Source organism: Lissotriton vulgaris, chromosome 6 (assembly GCF_964263255.1).
Source record: "Lissotriton vulgaris chromosome 6, aLisVul1.2, whole genome shotgun sequence".
Taxonomy (NCBI): Eukaryota; Metazoa; Chordata; class Amphibia; order Caudata; family Salamandridae; genus Lissotriton; species Lissotriton vulgaris.
Window position 1 is genome coordinate 1,795,757,584 of NC_141694.1, and position 14,300 is coordinate 1,795,771,883.

Sequence of the window (14,300 nt, forward strand, 5' to 3'; positions counted from 1 at the left end):
TTGGCGAAACGAGGAGAAATGCATTGTATCCTCATTTTTGCTTTTTCCATGTGTGCTGCGTACAGCACACATGGAAAAAGCAAAATGGCAAGTTTTGTTTATGTACAGGAAGATATCCATTCCTGTACATTAACCATGTTTTTAAAAAATGCCAGTCGCTAAACTTAGCGCCATAGTGGGGGGAAACACAAGTCTGCACCACATTCTTGTAAATATGGTGCAGCCATGCGTTTCAGAAGTGGAGGAGAGAGGCGTTAAGCCAGGAAGACTAACGCCTCTCTCCTCCACTTCCTTGTATATATCCCCCAATGTTTTATTCTTTGCAATATATTGGATGTATGTTTATCTCCAAAATGCCAATAATAAGTACTTACAAAAAATGAGGAACCTGACCACAAACAGACACCATTTTTGGTGTTTGCAGTGGCAATCATGTTTTTTTAACCAATCCCTGTGTTCTTATATAGCTAAAATATAACATTGTATTATATTGTGTTTATGTTTTTGGAACTGTTGGTAAACTATAAGCAGAAATGCATCTAACAGCAATCTAATTAAAAAGTTCTTTCACCAACTCACCTTCACAGAAATACCAACCAATGTGCTTTTGTCTTTTCTGCTCCAGGGTACGGCCATGCTGCTCCAAGCACGGATGGAGGGAAGGTGTTCTGCATGTTCTACGCCCTGCTGGGGATCCCGCTCACTCTGGTCATGTTCCAGAGCCTGGGTGAGAGAATCAACACCTTGGTTAAGTACATCCTGCACCGAATTAAGAAGTGCCTTGGCATGAGGCGCCCAGAAGTCTCCATGGCCAACATGGTGACCATTGGCTTCTTCTCCTGCATCAGCACCCTCTGCATCGGTGCAGCCGCGTTCTCTCACTACGAGCACTGGAGTTTCTTTCATGCATACTATTACTGCTTCATTACACTGACCACAATCGGATTTGGAGATTATGTGGCACTTCAGAAAGAAGAGGCCTTACAGACTAAGCCCCAGTATGTGGCATTCAGCTTCGTCTACATTTTGACTGGCCTCACTGTTATTGGGGCCTTCCTCAACCTCGTGGTCCTGCGTTTCATGACCATGAATGCGGAAGACGAGAAGAGGGACGCTGAGCACCGGGCGCTGCTCAATCACAACGGGCAGTCCAGCATCCATACCACAGACACAACCTCCTCTGCTGGTGGCTTCCGAAACGTCTACGCAGAGGTGCTCCACTTCCAATCCATGTGCTCCTGCTTGTGGTACAAGAGCCGCGAGAAGCTACAGTACTCGATCCCAATGATCATACCCCGGGATCTGTCCACGTCGGACACTTGTGTCGAGCAGAGCCACCACTCGCCCGGCCGTTACACTGATTGCCCATCCAACGGATGCATTTGCAACACCCAGCACTCTGGCATCAGCTCTGTGTCAACAGGCTTGCATAGCTTCTCTGGCTTTCGGGGACTCATGAAGCGAAGGAGCTCCGTATAGCCTGAAATGAAACGTATTACTTCTTAATTGAGCAGGGAGAAACAAGAACATTGTTTGACATTAGCAATCATCTCCCTAATTAATAGGAATTGAAATCAGTTTCCAAAGACACAAGAATGGCATATATGCAAAGGACTTGTGCAATGTAGATAACTATGTGTCCTTCTGTACATCCATATCTATATATTTTATATAAAGATACATATATACACACATATATAAATATATATATTCACATCCTGTACTGTAAATTGGCCTATTACTTGGGGTAATTATTTGAGAGCCACAACAGCACTCAGGAACATGTAATAAAAAACATATTATTTAAGGGTAACATGGTAGAGTGAACGAAGTGTACAATTGTGCTGCTCTTGAAACTGCCCGCTGTGTCAGTACATGGATGTGTGACGCCTCCAAGTTCAGGGGCACCGTGGATCATTGGTAAGTCCATGGAAAGCCAAATTAAACAAAACCCATTGAATAGCATGCTAAGCATCCATTTTGTCCCACAGGCCACCATTGTATGCAACATACTGGACTCCATTCTCAGCCCTTCTATGGCAAGGTACAGGAGGCCGCTGCCATCCTTCAAAGAAAACACACTCAGGAGTCACGCGCAGTATACTTTCATGTTCTAGCTCTGCTCTATGCTATTTTATTAATAATGTGGCACAATTGTTCTTCTAGGGAAATGTTGAAACGCACACAGAGTAATGCCTCTTTAACAAGCTGGATTCGCATGGAATCAGCACAATTGAAATGTCTGCTGTATGCAAAGTAAACCCATGTGAGAACTGCTGTGGACTCACAAACTACTGCTAGTAATACTGCATCAAGTCACTCATCAGAAGTGTAGCTGAGTCCCGGGCTCGCTACGGGTCTTGAGACACAGCAAAACTCACAGTCAGATATCTCACATGTCGGTCTGTAATGCTTGCGTCTGACCGCGACAATGGTTGATTCTTGCACAGGGTTTTATCCATATGACCTTCCACTGTGTGATAAGAGATGCTGCAAAATAGGTTGGTCTCTGATGAAAAGTGCAATGAAACATTGAATGCAGCGGGTGAAAGGAACTGGCTTCTCACCAGGTTAATATTATGTATGACTCAGTGACAATTTAGCGATTCTGCAAGGTGGGGACATCCAGTATAGAATGTAAGGAGTCTCTAAGAGGATATCTCTTAAAAACTGGTTGGTCTGAATGAATTTGGTCCTTTCTAAATGCGGCACTTTAGCTCTTTCCTTTTTTTACATTTGACTTGTTGATAGGAAATTGGCTGTGTCTGTTACCCCACAGTCATTGCATGTAGGTCACCCCATGTTTTTGTCTTTGCATAGATATTGAGATTAGGTTCTCCAATCTCTATGGAAAATTGACTGGGTCTGTTACCCCATAATCACTGCATGTACATCACACCATTTTTTGTCCTTTGCATAGATCTTGAAATCAGGTGATGTTCTCCAATCTCAATGGGAAATTGATGATCCTTATTCCGCAGTCACTTTGCGTAGGCTACTGAAATGTTTATTCCGTTACGTAGATATTGAAATCAGAAGTGGCTCTCCAAACTCATGTAAACTAACTATTTTAATTGTGGCTCTAATTGTGTTAAAATGTGTACAATGCCACCACCATGTTGTTGGGGAAAATTGAGATCTGCTAATTTCTCACTTTTCAGGAAACTCTACAAAGGCAGAATCTTGATCAGTGTCGCAGGACTTGCCTTTTCATCTGGAAAGCCTGTCACGCTGCAGTGTTTGCGCATTAGAGATGCATGACTGTAGGCTGTTTGCTTAGTAGAACTGCTAAGCAAGTACAATCAGATTGCTTTGTCCACTTAGCAGGTTGATCATTTTCAATGTCTTGTTATCATATCATACACTAGCCTATTTCAATGCATATCTTATCCTTTCCTTTTTTATATGTTCCACCCCATTACCGCGCACACCAAATTGAAATGTATGTTCCCAAGACCCCACTGTGTTTACTGCAGTGCAACCACTTCCCTAGCATCCAGTAGGGATACAGTGTAGTGTCAGCTGTGAGCTGGTCCAACACAGGGAAGAGCACAAGCCATGGGGCAGGGAACACTGCAGCATGGGCTGGACTACAGTAGCCATCAAAGATGCAAACTTGCATATAAAGGAATGTATTGGTTGGTTGTTTCAGCTTATTTAAGGAATATTTGCCAGATTTTCAAGGTGGTGCAGGTTGGTCTTAAACGCCTCAACCGAGCTTGAAGCATGCATACATCCTGTGCACTACCTGACAATGTTTAAACTGTGAAATAACAATGCGACAATTGCACGGGTTGCCAAGGAGAAGGGTACTGTGTTGTTTTACATTATTTTGAAAAAAATAAATGAAGTTGAGAGTTCATTCTGTTTCATTCATTTGTTCCTCTCACTCTGGTTTCATTGACTGATTCCATATTGAATGGGAGGTAGTTGCTTTCTTATGTTTGAAGATCTGCAGCATAGCTCCCTGAAGAGCTGCTAACTTATCTTAGGAGCCTTTCTACACAGAATGAGTATGAAGCTAAATAGTGCTCAGCCAGTCCATAACATATTTGAGGCATACCCTTCCTTAATGTTGAGGCAGATGGACAGTGTTTACATGTCTATGTATTTGTGCTGTAAAGAGAACCAACAAAAGTCAGCATGGTGCCCTAAGGCTGCTCCCACTACTTGGTATTGTTGCACATCACCTTTCCATCAGGTTCCTATTCTAACCTACCAGCAACTATTTTCATCATTATAGATATCCCAACCGGTTATAAGGGCTACTTACAAGGTCAGTGGAAACCAGTTTGCTTTGGCACCTGTGCTCAGTGTTTCAGCTCTCTACTGAACCTTCATCAGGAGTCCCTGGGACACGGAGAAGGAGAATCGATAATGAAGCTAACCCCTGGAAGTGTGAGAAATCCCCAAAGCATGGATAAGGTGGAGAGTGGCAGGGAACCTTTAGATGGTATTGTAACAATATTCTGTCCCGTTGAGATTTTGGATGCGATGATCCCATCCACAATCCCTTTATATGTGCAATTAGCAAGCTCACACAACACAATACTCTAACCTGGAGGCTCCACAGTTGCAAACCCAATGTATCCGGACATTCTCACACAATCCAGGTTTAAGACTTTATTTAAGAGGTTTCCTTTGGGCAAGAACTGGCAATTAACAAACCTCTACAGGTCTAAGCCAAGTTCCTAAAATTGGGTCAGCTAAACACCACAAAAATATATTAAAAACGTTATAATTAAATAATCTTAATATCCATTAATGAGGATAGTTGTTATCATAGATGTCACTGAGGATAAAGGTAATCTAAAGGAAATGGCGGAAGTCAGAATAGCTTTTTGTGGTTCTTTTAGCAACATTTGGACGAAATGTAAGGCTGACTTGTGCATGAGCGAGGTACAACTGAGGTTGGAGTTTCGCACTTGCAATATTCCTTGGAGATCAATTCTCTCCAGCTGTGGCCAAGGCGATATCTGGCACCATAGGCATGACGTCAGACAGGGTGAGTAGGATGATGGAGTAAAGATTACTGAGGAACAGGACAAAGCAGACATGGGACACCTTCGCTAGAGGATGCCAGATGCACCTGTGGTTCTTTTGGATTGAGGTTCTTGCAAAAATCAAGTCCAGAGAAATGTATTTCCTGCAAACGAACACATACAGTATCGCACTATACATAGGACTTCTCTCCCAGCTGGTTACCTAATGACCAAATCTAACTTCTCACAGCACCATGCAGAGGTGTTTCCATGGCTGCTTTCAGACCTGGATGTTATGGAATAAGGGTTGACCCAACGGTACTGGGACCTGGGTAGTCAATTTAACATATAAAGGGGTCCCAGTTGAAACAATGTTAAGAGCACAGAATCACAGTTCACATGAAAAATATATATAAAGAACTTTCTGTAAAAATTACTCTGAGAGATGTTATTTAATACACATCCTCAATTGCAGATCAGTTACCTGTACATTTAACAAACAAAGTAATAAACTTATTCTTATTATTGCCCAAAGGAGGAGGGGTAAGGGAAAGAAGGACAGTGTGGTACTTAATTCTAAATGTACATGAGGCCACTTGTATTTTATTTTGAAACTTATCTAAATTTCTGCACTACCCTGATCACACTCCTTTCCCTCACCTGTCCTTCTTTCCCTTGCCCCTCCTCCTTTGGGCAATAATAAGAATACGTTTATTACTTTGTTTGTTAAATGTACTGGCTGTAGCCGTCGACCTTGAAGGTGGGGAATTGGATTCAAGTCTCAGCAGGGTCACTCAACAAATCAAATACTCTCTCCATGCCTAACATACATGAATGTGTAAGTCTATAATGCGGCTGGTACTCATGTAAAGTGCTCTGATACCTTGGGGTCAAGTTTGCGCTATATATAAAACTCCCCCCTACAAATTTATATTTAATCATAACCTTCCCTTTTGAAGCAGTGTGGCGCCTTCTAAATCTTATGGATATGAAATGCTGAGTCACCGCTCAGTTGAGGAAGGTGGTACAGCCAGTCTCCCTCTCTGTTCCTATGTTCTCTTGACTGTCCGCAGAGAACAGTAGTTAAATACATCTTACAAGATTGTTAACGAGAATGAGTGGCCAAAAGTTTTTTTATGCGCCTCAGTTAAACTATTCACTATAAGGTGGCATAATGCACCGATAGATAGCCTGCATGACCCTGAAACAATGAAAAGATGACACAAAGTTTAATCTGCAGGCACGCAAGTGAATCTACTGAGATCCACAGGTTCTGCCCCCACAGGGTCGCGACAACTGTGATGCAGTAGAAGTCAAACGTGAGCTAGGTTCCTTACACAGAGCAGTAGATGTCAATTAATGGGCGAAACGGGTGCTACCTGCTAGCCCTGGCAGGGTCCTTGCTAATCCTGGCCTCAGGGAATCATGGTGGCAGTAGCAGAATCAAAACAAGCATTGGCAATGCAATATAGGTCTTGCTTTGAAGGAATGTTGTATGGTAATGTGAAGCACGAGTGGATAATACAGGAATAGATACGTATTTGTGTGGAAGCAAAGAACTGTAGAATAATATTGGTGCTGGTTTAAAGGTCAGGTGGCAGTTGTCAAACCAGACCTTAACATTAGAGTAGGTCAATGGCTGCCATCCTACCATGTCTGCTGCTGCCAGAGAAAAACAACTAAGTTATCTGGTTATCTAAGACACATTGAAAGCATTCCAGTGCCATGAATGTTCAATCTAAGGCAGCTGGATAAATAAAACAAAATCATAACAGCTGTGTGAAGGGCAAGCACTTTTTTGTGTGAAAGCATACACCTTCTGTCCAATCAAAAGACGTACACCTGGTTCCCAACATGTGGGCGGAAATAAAGTCCCTCTCTAGTGATGCTCACTTTATTGTCTGGAGACAAGTTCACTGTTAAGCCAGACCATAAAAAGGAGCACAGGGTAAAGGGTGTACAATCTGAAAATGTATATGTGGTTATTTCTGTTACCCTTACATGCCCTTCATTTGGGATAACCACTTCAACACCTACAGAACTCAAAATGGAGCCTATTGACAAGTAGGGCAGATTGGACAAAAAAACAAAATGCAACAAATGCAAAGTCAAAAACGTTATTGCGTAGCTTGCCTGCTTGAGTCTTAAAGCAGCGACGTTTAAGGACAAATGGGAGATAGGGAGAAGACACTGGTAAATATACAGAAACCAAACGTGTAAAGATCTTGTGTTAGAACTCTAGCCAGGACTATGTATGGTGCGAGCTCTCTTAAAGAGGAACAAAGAAGCAAGTTGAAAATAAACACCATGTCAAGAGACAGACCTCATCTCAAGTGGCCTGGTAATTTGCAGCACCTGAACCTGTTTGAGGTGCTAGTGGGAGATTCCAGGTCCAGTCAGGGGCTGTAAAAGTGGGGCAAGGCCATTGTGGTCGGGAGATGGTGTTGGAGCGCTTGTCCCCATACAAGGAGGGGAGCTAGGAAGTACATCTTGGGGGTAAATGGGGAGTGTTCACGCTGAATAAGAAACAGAAGAAAGCAGAAACATGGCAAAAAAATTATAAAAAGTAATCTTAATATTACAACATTGGTAATCCATATGGATAGGGCCACTGGAACTATAAGATTCTGCGGCCACTGCTTTTTTCTCATAATTATAGATTTGCCACATAATACATCATCTGCTGCATAATCTGCAGTTTTTAACAAACCAAAAAATAGTTTCTATCTCAAACGGATCAAAAGTTACTAAAAACGAGGTGAGATGCTTCCGTGCAGGGGAAGGCCCTTCGCAATGGTTAACTGGTTAGCTTTTGTTTGCTTATTTCTGATTTTGGTTCTTAAACTGTTAGTAATGAGGTTGCCCAGAAAGTATCGCGTTCTGTAAAAAAAAAAAAAATGATGAAGTAATACTATCAAAAAATTTGCAGCACAATGCCGCATAATTTGCATTTTCTGGCTGCATAATTTAGGCAACTCATTCACATAGTTTGGTGCTCCCTTGCCTCATAATTCCAGTGGTCCTGCTTATAGATAACGATGAAACAGGCGGCTGAAACACCTCAACATGAGCAGAACACTTTTGCAAATCGCAGAACGATAGCAATGCGAGACATTTTATCCACACAATTACCTCACAGCTAATGGCTCTTTTAGAGAAAGGTGGATCCTGAGTGAATGGCATAAAGGTGTTCTTTTTGACCTTTTACAAAATATACCTTTGGAATAACATATCAAAAGAGTCAATTTAAGAATGATTACAATGTTTCTTTATCTTCCAAAAAAAGGTCAAAGACCAGAGCTGCCGCCAAAGAGATATTAACAAAGTCTCATAATTAAGTCTGAAGGTTAAATCGCCTAATTGCCCCTAGGCTCAATCTGTACCGTTTGCTGGCTGAATAAGGACAGACAGGCAGAGATAATTATGTAAAAGAGGGAGCATTCTACGTCATGCTTCCTTTAAAATATGCACAGTGATTGGCTGAGATATCTGATCACACAATGAGGTGGTGCGTTCTCAGTTTCCACGTCACCGGAGAGTGTACATCACTAGATCAACAAGGGGAATATTATCAAGGACAATATCACCGCTTTTGCAGCACTTTTTGCTGAAAAAGCGGTGACATTTCTATCGTCCTATTAGCGAGCCTGCGCTAACATGCGTTAGTGCAAGCTTTCATGCACTTTTTCCATTGCCTTGCATGTTAGCCATATTTATCGCTAATGACATGCAAGGTAGGCGTTCCTTACCTAAACTCCATTAAAATAGTCGCAAACTCAACATCGCCCTATTATCAATGCGGCCCCTGACACGCAAAGTGATAATAAAACTCACGCTAACCGTGGTTATCGCAGAAATTCAACTCCTGTTGCAAACCTGACTTAACCATCTTTCCAATGGGAGGTGGATTGATGGGTTAAGTCTATACTTGCGTATTAGCAAGCCTTTTCATATGGCTATATTTTTATCGCAGGATTTCTCCCGCAATCTCAGGTTATCACCCCCATCGCTGGATTTTACATGGCGTGTTGATAATACGCCGCTAACAGGGCGATGTAATCCAGCGATAATAAAAACCTCGCTAAACGAGGATTGCGGTAATTATCGCAATTTGTTGCTAATATGCCCCCAAGTACTTTGTGGCTTCAAGTGGAATGACTGAAGCAAAAATATGTTTCTTTTCGCTGTCAATCAACCAATCAAAACAACTTTATTTGGGCTCATTTGAATCATAAAAGTGCCCAGTGCAGAGCAAATATATAATTACAACATTGAAATACTCATCCCAGTTCATAGCAATCATCATATAGCAACAATCATCATGGAAGATCAGAAAGATCAGCTAAACCCAAAGAAACAAACAACTCGAAAGGAGTCACAGAAGAAAAACTCACTAGGGGTCCACTATATCTCCCTGGGTTATCTCAAGCAGATAGACAAAAATGAGGAATCACAGAGCTGTGATTGTCTCTTACATATCATGGTAAGAGCAACATATCTACCTCCTACCAGAGGTGCTGGGGTGCAGGAAAATCACAACGCAACGCAGTCGCATGAGATAAGTAACTTGAAGCCTAGGCAACGGTTGAAATACGAATAACACAAATATGATATCACTAGTATCACTTGGGACATAGATAGGTAAAATGTTTTACTTAACAGTTAAAAATGTCAAAATAGATGAGCAATCAAAGCCACTGTGCAAACAACTCCGGGGAGGCCACTTGATACATATGCCCCTTAGTCCCCAGCGTGCAGTTATCAAGGTAGTCGCGGGCAGTCCTTGCCTCCGCCCTCCCTGCAGTAGACCGCTCGCCTGCCTAGACCCAACCACTTCTGCAGCCGTCATTTCTGGTAACAATGCTTCCGTCAGCAAGACCAGAGTCTTTCAACGGAAACCAGTGCCGGGCTGGCCAATGTAGCGTGGTGGCCAGCCGTGTAGTATTTCTTCATTTTCAAAACAAACCACTGAGGCCAAAAGAAGACAAACGGCTGTGGTGCACGTAGAGTTCTCTCCTTCCACGTGGGGTTGATTCTAAAAGGGGTGTGGCCTATTAAGCGCCTGGCTTAAACATGTAAACTACATTTCTGTGATTCCCTAGTGTGCCACCCAGTCAGAATTTTGCTTCCTCTCTGATCTTTCATTTATTGAATCCAGATATATAACACAACAACTGACATACACCTAAAACAAGCCAAGACTGGTGTCCAATGGTTCTTAGCTGTTTAAGATAAATGAGTAACCACAATGAGTTTGTAGTAAATAATTATTACTGAAAATGTTTCAATTCTGAAATTGTAAGATTGTGAATTAAACATGAATGAGGCCCGTGGAAGTGGTAGTGCTCTTCGGAGTATCACAAGCACTCCTGGTATGTTTACTCTGTTAAATATGCACAACTTTTCTCTCTCCACATCTCCATCAGCATATCCTACCCCTCATCTCTTTCCTTTTCAGCACCTTCTTTTCGCTCTCTCCTTAATGCACTTCCTCGCTTCTCCTTCACTTCACCACCTCCCACACACAACGCACTCGCTCACCTGAAAGCACCAACCTGACAACTGTGGGCCTCCTTCCCACACAATTGCACCGACTCACAATTGCAACTGAAATACGTGATCATTGCTCTGTGCACTCTGCAGAGAGGGCAAGGATTGGAAGACCATGAGTTCTGAACACTTTTTATGACCCAATGACAGTCACAGTGAAAAACCTGCACTGCCTTCAGCCTCAAGTCCAGAGCACTCAATTATGTCCTATTCCAAGCACCTGGAGGTGACTAAGTCGAAAGCAGTGCAGGTGCTCACTATCGAACTGTCTGCTTATGAGAAGTGCTGGCACTCGTCCATTGAGAGGCAGCGCAGCAATCTACCTGCATGAAGGGGCACGAATGTGCAGTATTTAACATGATACAGTGAATTTCTGTCCTTTCCTTGCACTGGCACACAATGTGCTGCCTTGCGCCAACACAGGCACTCCTGTACATGTTGCAGGCAGAATTGTTTTGTGCAGGAAGGGGCACCTTTCTGCACAAAAACAATCCTCTGGGACATTTTCCTCTTTCTAAGTGTGCTGCAGAATGCAACACACGTAGGAGGAGAAAACAACGAGGAATAATCAAGATATTTCTCCTCGTTGTGGCTCCCCTGGGGAGAACTAGCATTGTGATGCATTGCCACGTCTGCCAGTAATGGTAATTATGGAAAGGCACCACAATGCATGGGTGGATGCGTGGGATCACCTGGCAACCACCTATGGAACGCCTCCTTGATGCACAGTAATGCCAAGCCGGGATTTAGGGCTTGTTGCGTTACTCTAGACCTTTCAGGCCATGCAAGGTGGCCTTGCGTGAATTGATAAATCTGACGTAGTAGTAGCGTCGCCCTTACGCCACCATTCGTGGGGTAAGCGTGACGCAACCGAATGATAAATATGTCCTTTGATGTAATGAAACAGTACAGAAAGTGTAGGTACTTTTGCTTTCATCACCAATCAATTACTTTATTCAGTTATCACAGCCATCAAAGTATACATAGGACAATATATTATACAGTATACATAAATAATTATATAAATACATAGAAACATTATTAAAAAAGAGCAATTATTTTTTTAACACTTTCACTTTCTGCAGTTAAGGATGAAAAAAATGTAAGAACCAATGCAAAATAGTGAAAAGATATTTCTCTAAAACTCTCAAAGTCCTGGAGAAGTGTTCCTAATAGTACCAGTCCTACGAGCCCTATTTTGGTGGCTCGCGTCGTTATCTGCAAATTGCTGTCAAAACATCATATGGCACCAGAATAACTCATAACGTGTGTAAGCATGTTGGGATACAATGTAACACAACGATACCTAGTTAGCCTTTCATGGTTCTTTTAAAAACAGTAGGGTAACCGTGGGGCATATTATCAAGCCTGTGCGCTAAAATTATCGCCGCTTTATCGGCCGAAAACGGCCGATAATGTGGCGATAATGGGCTTGATAATATGCTCTATGGAATTCCAATCGAAGCCCATGTTAGATGTGAAGACATCTAACATGGGCTTCGATTGGAATTCCACAGAGCATATTATCAAGCCCATTATCGCCGCTTTATCGGCCGTTTTCGGCGATAATTTTAGCGCACAGGCTTGATAATATGCCCCCCAGTTCGCTGCAAATGTCACAACTTAAAATGCAAGCTTAGGCAAAGCCATATTCCGCTTATACCAAATGTTTAAAAGAAATTGACTCATAGCAAAAGCTATGGAGCCTGAGACATCAGTTATAAAATCCTATAAGTTACCAGATAGCGCGTGGTCCCCAGATACAGGCACACCATCCGTATCCACATGCCGCGGATACATAGGTACGCTGAACAGAAGAACAAAACATGCTCCTCCATTTTGGAATCCGTGCCGCATGTAGGACACAGACGGGTGATCATTCCATTACTCCACTTCTTAGTAAACGCTTTGAGTGGAAAATTACAGAGTCTAAAGCGAGCATACAGGCTTTTAGCAAGAGGAGGTGCAATAGTATCTATAAACAATTTAAATTGCAGTGTGATTTTGGTCTCCAAGTACTGGTTAGTTAAATGTCCATTGTTTCCATCCAGGACATAATGTTCATGGACAAATTCCCAATAGCGAGCCTTTAGAACTGCCCTCTTGGCCTTGAGAAAGCTTCCTCGTTGTTCCCACAGATTGGTTAAGCCCAACTTAACAAACCAACTCGATACTTGTTTTATCCAGGGACACTCACAATGCATTTGTCATGCTCAATAGCGCCTTTAAAGAGCCCCTGTGGTCAATGAACTCTACAGTAGACCACAGTCGCACCCAGTAAACCAAAGGCTTCAATTTCGCGAGACCAGGGATAATTTTACGACAAGTATCGAAAAATAAAGGAACACAGGGAGTACTAGGGTGAACTCAAATGAGAATCCTCACAAAATTGTTCTCAGCAATAGTTAGCTTATGCATATTGCATTGCCCCACAGTCCTGCTCCATAAAGCGCAGCATTCCACGCCTTAGCATGAAAAACAGCAAGAGCAGTAGAGATGCAGCGAGAACTGGTTCTAAAGTACATTTGTGCAATAGCTTTAGACCTGCGTTGAATGCGAAGTTGACTTTTGTTGACTTAGGAGCCCCACTCAAACTTCTCACACAATTTTACCCCCAAACAGTCAACACTATGGAGCCGTTCCAGCACCTCGACACCTGCCTTCACAGTATAGCTCTTGATTCGCGTAGCCCCAAATAACTTAAACCCGCAGGAGTCTTAGAAATCAATGATGAATCGCCAGCAAAATTCATATAAAAAGATAACAAAGTAGGTGCTAGAACACACCCCTGATGAACACCTTGCAATTTTGGGCTGCACTCGGTGACCTCTCCCTTTTCCTTCCAGCGAACCTGTGCATAATTATTTTCATGCAGTAGAGCAATAAGATTAATCAGCCTTGCAGGGACTCCCATTTTGCCTAACACACTCAGGGGCAGATCTACAAGAAAGTGCCGCAGCGTGGCACCGCAAGCCCTTTGGCTGCGCCACGCTGCGGCACTTTCAGAGCACAGGAATGCAACATATTTACAAGGATATGTCGCATTCCTGTGCTCTCCCCAGCGCTGGCGCACAAACAGCTGCCATGCACCGGAGCAGCCACCTTTGCACCATGGTGCAAGGATGCCTGCGCCATGGGGAGATTATTTTTGTGCAGGAAGGGACACCTTCCTGCACAAAAAAAATCACTAAAAGCTTTTTCCTCTTTCATTGCGTGCTGTAGAATGCAGCACGCATTGAAAGAGGAAAAAACGAGGAGAAATGAAATCATTTCTCCTCGTTGCGCTTCGCTACGCCACCTCTAGGGTGGCGTAGCATTCAGAAGCATCTCCAGAGTTACGATTTCTCATAAACCTGGAAATGTGTCTTGTTCCATGGGTGTTGCGTGGGAACACCCACAGCAACAACCATGGAATGCCCCTTCAACGCAAACTGCTGTGTGTGAAGGGGCCGTATTTACAAAGAGAGGAAACATCACGCAGGGTGGCTTTTCCTGTCCTTGTAAATAAGGAGGAGCCCCCTGCGCCACCAGTACGTCACAAAAAGTGACGTACTGGTTGCGCAGGGGGCTTGTAAATCTGCCCCTCAATATTTGACTCGCAGGAAAAGGTCAAATGCAGATCTACAAAGGATACGTACAAATGTTGCTTCTTAAGAAACACTTTCCAATCCAAAATTGTGAATCTAAAAACCTGATCAATAAGGCCCAATTAGGCAAATTATCAACAACTTATCAAGAACTTGCCTGGAAAAAAACTTCTGCAGGTTA

The 14,300-nt window shown here is 42.9% G+C and overlaps 1 protein-coding gene across 1 annotated transcript in view; it reads left to right on the forward strand.

Moving 5' to 3' along the window:
• KCNK3 (potassium two pore domain channel subfamily K member 3) overlaps positions 1–3,860 on the forward strand; it is a 214,957-nt gene extending 211,097 nt beyond the window's left edge. The window contains exon 2 of the mRNA XM_086928060.1: positions 626–3,860. Coding sequence (XP_086784186.1) covers positions 626–1,479 — 854 coding nt within the window. The 3' untranslated portion in view covers positions 1,480–3,860. The remainder of the gene's footprint in view (positions 1–625) is intronic.
• The last annotated feature ends 10,440 nt before the right edge of the window (positions 3,861–14,300 follow it).